Source organism: Peromyscus californicus, unplaced genomic scaffold (assembly GCF_007827085.1).
Source record: "Peromyscus californicus insignis strain IS unplaced genomic scaffold, ASM782708v3 Scaffold_21__1_contigs__length_65335640, whole genome shotgun sequence".
Lineage (NCBI taxonomy): Eukaryota > Metazoa > Chordata > Mammalia > Rodentia > Cricetidae > Peromyscus > Peromyscus californicus.
Window position 1 is genome coordinate 50,622,158 of NW_026294514.1, and position 14,305 is coordinate 50,636,462.

At 37.5% G+C, this 14,305-nt stretch overlaps 1 protein-coding gene across 1 annotated transcript; it reads left to right on the forward strand.

Moving 5' to 3' along the window:
- Positions 1-2,561: 2,561 nt before the first annotated feature.
- LOC128117373 (serine/arginine-rich splicing factor 10-like) lies at positions 2,562-5,217 on the forward strand. Its single transcript, XM_052749275.1, has one exon. The coding sequence runs from the start codon at positions 2,662-2,664 to the stop codon at positions 3,211-3,213; it is 552 nt and encodes a 183-aa protein (XP_052605235.1). The 5' UTR covers positions 2,562-2,661; the 3' UTR covers positions 3,214-5,217.
- Positions 5,218-14,305: the final 9,088 nt, after the last annotated feature.

Sequence of the window (14,305 nt, forward strand, 5' to 3'; positions counted from 1 at the left end):
AGCATTACAGGCATAATCTGAAGCAATGATTTCATTTGTGACTCTCATAATAGGGTATAATACCATCAAGAAGATGTAATGTGACAATTACCTACTTGTAAGCAGAGTCTGATGATAAAAAAACAAAAACAGCTGGGTGGTGGTGGTGCCTGCCTTTAATCCCAGCACTTGGGAGGCAGAGGCAGGCAGATCTCTGTGAGTTCGAGGCCAGCCTGGTCTACAGAGCGAGTTCCAGGAAAGGCGCAAAGATACACAGAGAAACCCTGTGTCGAAAAAAAAAACAAAACAAAAAACAAAAACAACACCAACAACAAAGACACAACATTTGGGTGGTATAAATAAGAAACAGAGAATGTTGACACCAGGGCGACAAACAGTTCTCATCTACAGATTTGAAAAGATAATTTCAGGATATTCAAAACCTTAAAGCTACCTCAACAATGGCTTAATATCAGAGTATATGATTATGAAGAGAGAATGGTTTCCAATTCTAAACTCAAAATTTTGTAAACAGTGAAAGGGACAGGAGAGGTGAAATAATTCGCAAATTACAGGAGAAAGGTCTAGAGATAGAAGGAATAGCAATGCTCTACCTCGTGAAAATGGTGAGTGAACTGAGGGTTTGAGGCAGAAATTAATTGGAGCCACCCACTGAAAGAAGGAAAGGCATATCTCCACTGCACACAGACAGGAAATAGGAAGAAAGATAAGAACAAAGTTTGGATTTATGGTTAAAGAAGATCAACATTGCTGTGACAAACTTGATGGCCTCTATCATTTTTTAAAAGGAAGTGAGATTATGGCAAAGATGAGGATTAGGGAATGAGATTAAAGATTTGAAGGAATTTTAATATTAAAAATCAAACTATACCTAGAAATTAAATGGATGGACAAAGGGATTTGGGAACAAATTAAAGAACAAATTAAGCTACAACTCCAGGTTGAAGGTACAAAGCCATCACATTGTTGGGATTATGTGAAGGTAAGTGAGGAAAATTCTGAAAAAGCAAGGATGTAAACACAGTCAGCAGGAGGAAGAAAGGAAGATAAAGAGGACATGGGCTCTTGGAGGTCTCTGTGAGAGCAGAATCTGCAGTGAGCATGGGGCCATCTGACATGGGGGACCAAATGAAATACAGAGGACAACAGTACTGCAATGTCAAAGGTGTGGCCACCTTTCTTGTGCATAACCTTCCCAGAGCTTTATAAACATTTAAAACTTAGTGAAATGGTAAGGGAATTTTACAGAAAGATACAGAAATATCTGCCATCATTTGATATCTATTGTTTTGTTTTTAGAACATTAGTAGGAAGGCCTAAAGTCATGAAGGCACGAGACATATCTGATATTACCATCAAAACAGCAGCAAGTGATTAACAGCCATCATCAAAATTAACTATGCTTGGAAGGCAAGATTAATCAGTTCACTTCCTCTCCTTGCCTAATCTATTCTATGACATAAATCAGGACTGGTGGAAATTATTCATTTTTCTCAGAACTCTAGAATGCCGTTGGACTAGGGCTGGTTTATAGGGTGTGTTAGCTAAGATCAGTTTGTAGACTGAGATTTTTTTGTCCAACCCAATTCCGCAACCACTTCCCAAATAATTGACTCAGAGGCTTAATATTACTTATAAATAAACGCTTGGCCAGTAACTCAGGCTTATTACTAACAAGTGCTTACACTTAAATTAACCCATAATTTTTACCTATATTTAGTCACATGACATGGTACCTTTTCTCAATACAGCATTCTTATCTTCCTTACTCTCCATCTGGCTGGTGATTCCCTACTCGACCCTTCCTCTCCTCAGAATTCTCCTAGTCTGGTTGCCCCATCTATACTTCCTGACTGGTTACTGGCCAACCAGTGCTTTATTAAGCCAATTCAAGTGACAAATCTTTACAGTGTACAGAGCATTATCCCATAGCATGGGTTTATTCAGCAAATACATTTTGATGCTTACCAAGTGCTTGGACATCATTCTTCAGAAACCAAATATGTCTTGATGACAAAACTCTTTATATAGAGATCATCAAATGGTGTCTTAACACTTGTCCTCAGAAGAAGAAACACCAGGAAGGCATCAGCAAAAGACTAGATTCAACAAAGGACTGCCGTGTAGGATTCATGAGCAACACAGAATCCAGTAGTATCCTCAAATATGTAAGTTTTATTTTCACAGTTTCAGTGGGACATAGACAACTACTATCCAAAAATATTAAATAGTTTACAAAAATAAATAATTCATATATTCTAAATAACATATATTATACTATACTATTATAATTGATCCATTTTACTATTAATCATTAATGCTAATATTTTACTATGCTTCCTTAGTAAACTAAAGTGTGAGGTATGATGAGACATGTCTATAATCCTAGCACTTGGAAGGTGGAGGGAGGAGGCTGAGGAAATCAAGATCATCTTTCCCTACATTGTGATTGCTAGACCAATTTGTACCACATGACACTGCATTGCTTTAAAAAGTTAACTAACCAAATAAACCTATAAACCTTATTGTGATTGTGCACAGAAAAAATTCATAATGCGCTCTGGCTCTGGGAGAGTGTGTGAGTGGATGTGAGCCGCCGCCGGAGCCGCGGACGGTTTGCCGAGCCCGTTAGTGCCGCTGGCCCAGCCTCCCGCCGCCGTCATGTCCCGCTACCTGCGACCCCCCAACACGTCTCTGTTCGTCAGGAACGTGGCCGACGACACCAGGTCGGAAGATTTACGTCGGGAATTTGGTCGTTATGGTCCAATAGTAGATGTTTATGTTCCACTTGATTTCTACACTCGACGGCCAAGAGGATTTGCATATGTTCAATTTGAGGATGTTCGTGATGCTGAAGATGCTTTACATAATTTGGACAGAAAATGGATTTGTGGACGTCAAATTGAAATACAGTTTGCACAAGGGGATCGCAAGACACCAAATCAAATGAAAGCCAAGGAAGGGAGGAATGTATACAGCTCTTCACGATATGATGATTATGATCGATATAGACGTTCTCGAAGCCGAAGTTATGAAAGGAGGAGATCAAGGAGTCGCTCTTTTGATTACAACTATAGGAGATCTTACAGTCCTAGAAACAGTAGACCGACTGGAAGACCACGGCGTAGCCGAAGCCATTCCGACAATGATAGACCAAACTGCAGCTGGAATACCCAGTACAGTTCTGCTTACTACACTTCAAGAAAGATCTGAAAGCGGAAAAAAGAACCAAAGAAGGGCAGTTCAAGCGACCAAAGGGTGGGTGGAAGGTGCTGCAGTATGAATACTGTACGAATATTTTGACTCTGGTCTGAAAAGATAAAAGAATTATCGAAAACTACATGGAATAATTGAAGTCCCTTCAAGTTTGAAAGTAAGCATTTTAGGACAAATAAAAGGAAATTCAACTTTGTACTTGTGGAAACTAATCCCTAAATATGAACAGGTATATTGACTCATGGGTGGCAGATCCATGATAAGTTATTGGAAACTAGGATGTCTGAATATCAAGGAAGACAGCCATAGTCTCTAACAGTGCCTCTCTTGGTCTGTCTCAAACTAAATTGGATGGTAAAGGTATGGTCCAATATAAAGTTTTTCTTGATTATCTCTTAAAAGTCAGTTCCACTTATGCCAGTGTTGGCAGGTCTTGCCTTTGTTTATTCCAGTGCCAGTATTTTCTGCTTAACTGTTTGTTTTGTTGGCATCTGAGTTTATTTACTTGTATACCATGTGCAGTTTACATCTAACCACTCCTTCCCAGGTTAATTCCACTTATACTTGACATCCAACTATGAGGGCCCATCTCTTCCTCACCTCTTGACCAAACAGTATGTTCAACAGACATTTATTGAATGAACCTTTACTGTGGGCAAAACATTATACTGGATAATTGGAGAATAGTTACTTACTTAGTAAGTACCTACTGAGCACAATCTAGTGAATCATTACAGTATGGCTTGAGGTGTATTGCGATATTTCATACCATTCATATACTAATGTAATTACAAAACAATACACTATCAGAGATAAGTAATTTTATGGTTGTCTGCCATTTAAAATTATCTAGTGTTTGTATCCCATGACTACAAATAATGAAGAAAACCTGTGATAAGCAGATTTATTGTGCAGTGATTAATATACTAGACTAATACTAAATTGTTAACTTCTGGCTCAGTCAAACAAATAGATAATCCCCCAAATAACAAGCATTTAACTTTGCATTAAAACAGACCCTGGGTGCTATAATTAGATTATTTTGAGGCAGACAGCTGTTACCCCAATGGACTTAGTATATTCTGTATTGGAAAAAAAAATGTTTACCAGGTTAGACTTTTTAGTGATCTACTTGTACATTTTATAGGGGACATATTCTGTGTATAGTTAATAACTTTATAGTGTCGCAAAATGTTTTAGATTCCTTGGTTCCTTGTTAGGATATTAACTTGTTTATCATAACATTGATTCCATCACAGTTGAATTTTTGTTGTATTTTTGCCACATATTTAAAACAATGTCAAATTCTGAAATCTGGAAACAGTGTAAAGCCTTTATAACAATTTATAAAATGTAGTAGGATTACACATAAATGAAGGGAGGTAAAAATGAAGGTTATTTTATCTATGTTAAAAACAAACTTTTTTCAGCCTGCCCAAACTTAAAAAGGCAGCAGGTACCAGGTGAGAATTTTAAATTTTGGCTTCATTTTTGTTGCTGTTTTTATTTTGAATCAAGTTGGAAATGCTTTTATAGTTTTATTTTCAAGGACACAATAAAAACTGATAAAAACTGAATTTAGCGTTTATTTCAAGATTATAAATGACTAAATGTATTTTATACCATTACAAAATCATTAGCATTGGATTGGTTTTAAAGATAGAGTTTCTGTGTATTTAACAATTATCTGTGCAGTTCATGGGTGTTTTGTTCTCTATTCCCCCTCTCCATTTCCTTTCAAATTGAGCTTAAGGGAGAGAAATTGTGTGTTCTCGTGAGGATTTTGTTTTGTTAATTGTACTATTTTGAGTTTTAAGAGTTTCATTTGCGGGAATATAACCTTGTTCATTTATAAGTACAGTAATAGTACTTGACAGCTCTTAAGTTTTAAGTGTGGTAAAATAGAAAGGGCCCCTGTGGTTTGGGTAGCTTAGAGTAAATTGTTTTAGTCTGTCTACTGTGGTTTCCATGTATATTAAAGGCTGTCAATATTACTAAGCACTTGCTGTGCCAAGTTGTATGTTTTCCAGATATTCCTGCTTAACCTTAAATCACTTGTTTTCTGTGGGATGCCCACCATGTGGACAGGAATTTTTGCACACATACATCATTTCTTACTACCTTCTAACTTTACTAGGTAAAAAGTGGATTAAGTGTATTCCAAGATTTATAGGCAGTTTGGAGCTTGGGTGCTCCAAGCTGGCTTTTCCAAACTTCGAGTCTGTGTTGTTGTGCAGCTTTTTTTTTTTTTTTTTTTAAGCCAAGTTCCTTTCTATAAAATACTGAGATTATAAACTGATACTTGAGCAATAGCCAGGAATCAGAGAGGATCATCAAAGCCTTTAGGTGTCCCAGAAAGGAAATGTTCTCAATTTTCAGTGATGACCTGATAGGTGAATTAAACAACTTGTCATCAACCAAGATATTCAATGGAAGATGACTGATTCTTTTCTCTTAGATGTTTTCCTGTCTTTTCCTGCAAAAGTGTTGGTTATTAATGTTTGTGTATTTGTAAAGCTGGTTCACCAATCACCCTGTGTTAAAAGTGGAGGTTTTTTTGTGAAGTGGGGGGGAGGGATAAAAAGTTGAGGCATGTAAATTTTCATTAGTAACAGTAGTTTGTAAAGAAGTAAAAGAAAGGCCTTTGTAATCCAGGTTTTTTGCAGATCACATTTCTTTGAATGCTGAAGAGTAAAATAAACTGGTCTAGGTGCTTTAAAAAAAAAAAAAAAAAAAAAAAAAAATTCATAATGCATGTACTATTCTATACTTTCCTTCAGGAAAGTAGTATTCCATGCATTCCTTCGGGAATGTATAAGGAATCTTTGATATATATCCCCCATGAAAAAGTAGGTAAAGGCCACCGCAGGTAAGAAAGAAGGAGCTACAAGTCAAATAGTACATCAAACACAGAAACCTACTTGGAAAGAGAAACATGGAGGAGAGTGAGACAAGAAGGAGAGAGAGAGACAGAGACAGAGAGAGCAAGACATACATACATAGAGACAGACAGAAATTAAGGGAGTCTGAATATATATCCACATTTTAGTATGTTGTTGTTATTGTATTTGATTGTTTATTGTTTTATTTACTTTGCTTGGTTGCTTATTTTGGGCTTAGGTTTTGAGGCCAAGTCTTGATTTAAGTCCAGGTTGTCCTCCTATTTTTCATACTCTCCATCCTCAGCCTCCCAGGTTCTGGGATTACAAGCATGTACCTCAATATCCAGCTATTTAGACTTTATAAAACTTGTAATCGACTAAAAAGTAGATTAAATTCCCTTGTGCCAATACTTTTTAAAGAAACATTTTACTTTTCTTGATTAAACTGAGCAAAGGAATGGGTAGCTTCAGACATGGTTAGAAACAGAGGCTCAAGGCAAATATTTGGTGCGTCATCGTTTCCTGCCCTTTGACACAGTTTTGTTTGCTATAGCTATCTTTTAAACAGGACACCTCAATGTTTCAGGCTTTAGGACTTCCAACATCGCCTCCTTCTAAGAGAAAGCAGTCCTCTGAAATTAAGCAAAAAGATCTGCGTAACAGTTCCTACCAAAGTTCCATATGCAGTCAACTTCTGCATCTGTTGTCTTTCTGTACCAGTTTCTGGAACTGCAGCCAGAGGTGAAGCATCGCTATGAGCTTTCCCCCACATCCTAGGCTAGAGTTGGGGTCACGTCATCTGGACAATATGGATGAAGAGAGAAGGGCAGTTCCCAAGGCGAAGTACACGGGCTGTCATCAGGTTCTGAATTAGTCTTCTCCTGCCAAGTTTCAGGAGGAAGAAGTAGAATCTGAGGAAAATGAGAAAATTTTGTGATAATAAACATGAGTACAAAACTAAGGGGAGCACAGATTGAATGATATTAATAACTATGACACTATATACATATATATACATATACATATACATATATATGTGTGTGTATATATGTATATAGCAATATATAGGTGTACTATATATCTATAGCAGTACATAAACATATGTGTCTATAGTAAAAGTGTAATTTTTATTACTTCTTTATAAATGTCCAGTCTACACAATATGATATTTTCTAGTCCAATTTTACATAAGACAATAAAAATCTTATCTGTTTGAGAATTTTATGGATGCATATAGTACATTTTAATCAAACTCACACCCTTTTACTACACTGCAATTCCTCCCCCATCTAATCTCCCACAACATCTTCCCTCCCAACTTCATGTGACCTTTCTTCTTCCCGATCCACTGAGTGAATATAGTGCTACCCATATGTGCATTACAGCAGGACCATCTGTTGGAGCATGGGTATCCTCTCAGGGACCACATACCTGAAGAAGCTGACTGTTCCCCTGTTTAGCAGCTAAGGGTGGGACTCACCTTCTTTATCTGTGCTGGTGTCTTTTTTTGGCTGGGATGATCTTGTGCAGGTCTTGTTCCTGCAGTCACAGCTGCTGTGAGTTCGCGTGAACAAGAGCACTATCATAACCAGCAAATACTGATTCAGCATGGACATCCATTGTCTCTTGCTCATAGAATCTTTCTACCCCATTCTCTGAAGTGATCCCTCAGTCTTGTGGGATGTAATACAGCTGCCTCATTTAGTGCTGGGCACTCTACCATCTCTTATTCTCTGCACTTCGACCACTGTAGGTCTCTGTAATAATTGCCAACTACTCCAAAAAGAAAATTCTCTCATCTTCTCATCCCCCAGCTTGGACCTGCCTCAACTGAATATACCGGGCTCTGCTGACTCCCCATGGGAGGCCTTGCCTTGGAGGAGGTGGGAATGGGGGTGGGTTGGGAGGTAAGGCTGGGGGGTGGGAGGAGGGAGGAAAGGGGGAATTGTGGTTGGTATGTAAAATGAATAGAAAAATTCTTAATCATAAAAAAGAAAAATATTACAAGCTGTAAGATGAAATAAACCTCCTCCCTCCCCAAAAAAGAAAATTCTCTGATGAGGGTTGGCAGATGTGATTTTCTATAGGCATAAAAATAAGATCTTAGGAGCCAGTTTATTACTATTTCCATTTATCAGAAAACAATATTACATATTCCCTTAGGGCCTATGACATTACCTGCCACAAGTATTTGACCTAATTAATGGTATCAAGTTTCATTTTGTGGAGCAGGTTGTAAATCCAATCAGAAGGAGTTTGGTTACTCCTATAACATTTATGCCACTATTCAATCACTGAGTTCATCTTGCCAGTTTTTATGTAGCTCATAAGTTTCACAGCTGGGTAACCTGTAGGATGTAGATCCTTATGCCCTTGCTCTAGGAAGTGTATCACTGGGGGAGGGCTTTGAAAATACATAGCCCTGCTGCATTTCCAATTTCTCTCTCTCTCTCTCTCTCTCTCTCTCTCTCTCTCTCTCTCTCTCTCTCTCTCTCTCTCTCTCTCTCTCCCCCCTCCCCCTCTCCCTCCCCCTCTCCCTCTCCCTCTCCCTCTCCCTCTCCCTCTCCCTCTCCCTCTCCCTCTCACAGTCCACCCAAAGAAGTAGACTCATCCATGCATTCTACCACAGCAACAAAGGTAACTAATACGTCTATGACAGCCACAGTCAGGGGAGAAAAGTTGTTTTTGCCTTCTCTGTTCTCTGAGATAGGGTCTACATCGGCTGACTCATAAACTTTCTGGTGTTGATTTTTATTCTACTTCATCTACATGAATACATTTGTTATCCTTTTAGGAAATTTTTACCTTTGAACAATTTGAAAATCTTTGCTAGCTCCAAATAACTTCTAATCACAGGCTCCCATGGCACTTTTTGGGCAGCAGCCTTTCTCTCTGGTATTACAAGTGCCATCTCCTGCTTCTGCTGATATGACTACAGCCCACAGTAAACACACACAAATCATTTCAACTTAACCTTGAGAAATCTGTTGCTAGGCCTTGTTGAGTTGACTGTCATGTGCACTTGCATTGAGGTATAAAAAAAAATGAATGATTCTTAGCAAGCACACTGTCTTCTGAACCAAAGAATCCTGAGCACAGTTTAATGTCTTCTTGATGATTCGCCACAGAACATGAAATTCTTCAATGATCATAAAAATAGCCGTGTCTGTGCATACCCTACCATTGCCTGTTTTAACTATTGTGTTAACTACTATCTGTGAATTCACTCTGTTCTTCCAGTGTATCATTTAGAAAATGGGGGAAATGATAATATGCATCCTACAAATTTACTATGAGGATCAAGTCAGAAAATACAGTCATGACTCGAGAGAAACGTAGAAAGCAAAGCGAAGCGGAGCATATGGCAGACACTCAGGAAAACTGATGTTAATGACTCCTGGTATTATCAGGTGCAGCATCTTGATCATTGCTCAGAGTTGTGCCGTGCTGTCACGGGATACACAGAAGCATCTCAGGCTGTCTCCTCCTTCACATGCAAACTGCAGCGAGATTTCAAGTTTCCTGAGCCCAACCTTTTGCCTTCTCTTTTCTTCCTCCATAAAATAGATTAACACTTGATCTGTGTCCATCACAAAGTGACCCAATACACCTGTGTGTGCAGATGCATTACTGAATGGAAAAATTGATAAAAGTTTCTGAAAAGAGAGATCAAATTGTTTTCTCCATGGAGTTATCCTTAGCAAAGCAAAAAGCAACAACAAAAGTTTCTCACTCATATTAATCCATTTGTATCAACAAGAGAAGTATTAAGTTCTTTTTAACCAAGAAAACTAAGGATAATGCCACAGAGAATCAAGCTCAGTTAATGGTTGTTCTTTTGGTTGCTATTTTGGTCTTGAATCTTAAAATGCACAAATTAATTGTGGAGTTTAAGGAGTTTTCAGCTCTTTTAATCATATGTTCTTTTATATCTTTGAATTGGCTTCCATCTCCCAAGTATCACTAATTCACACACACACACACACACACACACACACACACACACACACACAAATGCACACATACACCTTAGTAAGATATTCATAACAGAAAAAAACTAGCAATATCTATTTTCATTGTTCACATCTCTTTCCAGTGTATCATACAGATGATAATTTTAGGTGTTATCTTATAAAATCCTATATTCATTTAAGATGAACACTTCCTATTTAAATAATTTGATACTTTATGGGTATTTATTAATTTTTCTTCCCCTTTTAATTACCCAGTAAAATTCTAATTTGCATGTGTCATAACTTATAAAATTAAGAAAAGTCACAGTGATGAGAAATCTTCTTAGTACCATAAGATAAGAAGGAAAATGAAAAACATTACTCACATGGATTTTTTCAGGTAAATACAGAGAGTAAGCTCTTATTGACACACTTTAACTAAAGTCTCATTTCAGAAATAATGTGCTTTTATACAATTTGTAAAATATATACTGTGGACAATTGTATGCCAGATGCTGATCAAACCTATTTACTCCATGAGTTATGGGAAACTTTCAGGCCAGTTATTGGAAACAAGCATGCTTGTCTATATTAAATTAATCAACCATATTTCATAGCTTTCTAAGAGGTGTATTGAAACAAACCTGGGCTGCCTCTTTTCCTTTTGGGGAGTCATAGGAAGAAAAGGATTACTTAGCTTATACTTCCATATAAAAATCCATCAGTGAGAAAATTCTAGGCAGGAACCTGAATACATAAACCATGGAAGAATGCTACTTGCTGGCTCACTCACCAGGTCATGCATTTGTTTGATTTATTTTCTACTACCCAGAATCACCATCTTGAGCAATGGTGCCATCTATACGGGCACCTTTTTCTAAATGAATATTTACCTCATCTATAAAACCATACATATTAATGGAGTACCATATAATATTTCCTGCATGTATGCATTGGTATGATATTCAAAGCAGGTAAAATATGTATCTCTTTCAACAGTTTTCTCTTCAAAATTATTTTAATTCTTTAATTTACAGTACATTAATTGTGCTCTACTGTTCAAATGAACTCTGGAACTATTTGCTCCTACCTAACTGTAGTTTAGACCCCATTGGTCAACCTCCCTGGTCTCTCTATTTCTTGTGTCTAGTCACCATCAATCCATTCTTAGCTTCCATGAAAGTAATTAAATAAATTGAGACTCAACATCTGAGTAACATTTTAAAGTAAATATAGATTAGATAGACAGATAGATGATAGATAGATAGATAGATAGATAGATAGATAGATAGATAGATAGATAGATAATGTTTGAGGTTAAGTGGATACTATATAACCAAACTAAGATAGAGATTTCTCTGTATTTGTGCAACTTTATAGGGTTTTATTTTCCATTTTATTAAACATAAGAAATAAATGTTACCTTAATTTCTAAAAATAAATAACAAAAATGAACATAAACAGTAAGAAAATACCAGTTTCAAAGGGGAAGAGTACCTCTACAGGAAAGAAGCAGACATTCAGAACCCACAAAACAGCTGGGATTGAAATCCTAGTTTGTTGCAACTATAAAGAGGAAAATATAGAATGTAAGAAATGAAGATTCACTGAAAACCTGAACAAGAAGCAGCTAGAACCCCCTTTTTAACCCTGAACTCCCCCCTTTCTGCAGTTTAGAAATTCTAACAAGGAGGGAAATGAGAATCTGTGGACTTTGAACACACGAAAACAGGAACATGATATTAACATCCCACTCCCAGCCTGGGCTCACCTAGCTCTGAATCCCAGACACCAGAGGCCAGATTTCCACTCATGAGCCTTGTCTTGGGAGTCTGTACATTGAACAATGAAAGACTTACAGACATCCATACCAGAAGTTTCCAGAGGGAACCATCCTCCCAAGCCCATCCAGAGTAAGGTACATGGAATATAACCTCATGCCTATGTTTAGAGTTTCCACCCAGCATCTTGGTGTCTAATAGATATGTCTAGTAGGTCTTAGGAAGAAAAATAAAATTATATGCATGAAATCAATTTAAACAAAGTAGACCTCACCAAGTAATAAAAATTTTTAAATTGATGGTGGAAGGATATGTGTGTGGAGTGGGGTTATAGGAAGAGTAGGCAACTCTATAATTCATATTCAAATAATAGAAGTTCTAGAGAGGAAAAAAATTGAACCTAGGTGTAGTGGTGCACCCCTTTACTTTAATCCCAGCACTCAGGAGGCAGAGGCAGGGAGATCTCTGTAAGTTTGAGGAGAGCCTAGTCTACAAAGCAAGTTCCAGGACAGCCAGGGCTATTACACAGAGAACCTCTGTCATGAAAAATCAAAAAATATTTTTTGAAGAAATATTTCTATTTTTCTGGTATTGAAGAACATAAATTTTTAGTTGAATGGGACTCCGAATGCTTGGTGATGATGAACCAAGCTACAGTGGGAGCTCAGAAAACATGAGAGAAAGAGGATTCCTGGATTCACAGGAAGTGGAAAACAATATAAATAAAAGGTAGAAATCTAAGGAGCTTCAGACAGCTATAAGTAAATGAGAAGTAATTTTAGCAGGACAATACCTTCACAATTTCCAGGACCATTTCTTTTGAACCCTGAATTCCAAGCCCTTTGAGGTAGTTAGGAGTACTGTTCACTGAATAGTAAGTATTCTTAGCTAGCTTTCCCCCCTTTACTTTTGAAGGAAAATAACAGGTATACCATATGTACAAAGTAACTGAAATCCAAGTACAGAGAAAGTAAGTTCAACTCCATACTCACTGCAGCACTATTAGCAATGGCTAAGAAATAGAAAGAACCTAAATCCTCCATCGAGAGATGATGGACACATGCATGCACATATATGGACCCACAGGCACATACACACAGGGGCATGTATGCATGTATATTTAAACACAAACAATGTAATAACGTTTGTCCTTGGAAAAAGAAAGAAATTCTACCACTTGCAAGAACATAAATGAACCTGGAGCACACATGCTGAATAATATAAACTAAGTCTATATTATCTCAATTATATGAAGACTCTAAGAACTCCAACTCATATAAACAGAAAGCAGAACAGGGGATACCAAGACTGGGTAACTAGGAAAATGAAGAAATGTTGGTTAAGTGTTACAAAGTTGCAGTTGTAAAACAAGAGTTTACGGAGCTAAGGTGTAGTATGGGGAGGGGGGGGACAATGGCTGTGGGATACGTGACAGTCACTACCCACTTATACATATGCAAGTCAAAATCATATTATGCATCTTTTATGTAGTAACTGTCTTCTAAATTTCTAAAGGCATTTTGGATGGCTGATTTCTGAATAGCGTTTAGCTTATCATGCTTAATATTTATCTACATTAACATAATTACAGAATTTTAGAGTACACACAAAGGAATAGATATCAAAGGAATAGGTCTGAGCACTTTTTCTGAATGGACCAAGCTATGCAAGAATGTGACCAATGGAAAAAAAAAGAGGAACAGAAAAGGAACTGTACAATAGCTTAGCAATCACAATCATCAATTTAAACGCCTCACGGCAAACAGATGGAACCTTCCTTTGGGGTTCATAAAACTTAAAATTAAAATTGTATATTCTTAGCAAGTAACATATTTCACTTCTTGTTTAACTTGGCCAAATAAAAGACATTTTTTTTTGTCAGGGTCAAACATGACAAAGTCTATCACTCAGTATTTTTTGTTGCATTTTGCAAGACTGGGTGTTTTTGCAAGGGATCATGCTACATCCATTACTTAGAGCCTGAACAGGTGAGCTAGTCATCATGCATGTTGTCCAAATATGCTATTACATGAGGCTCCCGATGACAGACGGCATGTCTGTTGAGACATGTGACAACCCTAGAGACCACTGACTGACATGGGAAGACACCCAGTAAAACCCAGACTTGCTCAGTGCCTTCCCCTCGCTCCAAGGTTTCTTCAGTATCTTTATGGCATTGTTTCTCCAGTTTTTACCGCCTGTGTTACTTCTTGGTGTCCATTCTATAGACGAGCGGACTCTCAACTTTTCCACTAGCTTTTGTCTCCTGTCAAGTGTTACCTCCATTGCCGCGAACACTCTAGTTTCTAGCCCTAGAATCTCACGTTTGATGGGATGTTCCTTACACGGCTGTATCCAACTTCTTCTTTAGCCACTGAAGCCTCTTCAACTTTCTTGGTGTTCTTTCTATTCTCTGAAAACCAAAGCTTTGAGCTCTGTGTCCTGCTAGAGTTTTAGGAATGACAGTCTTGAG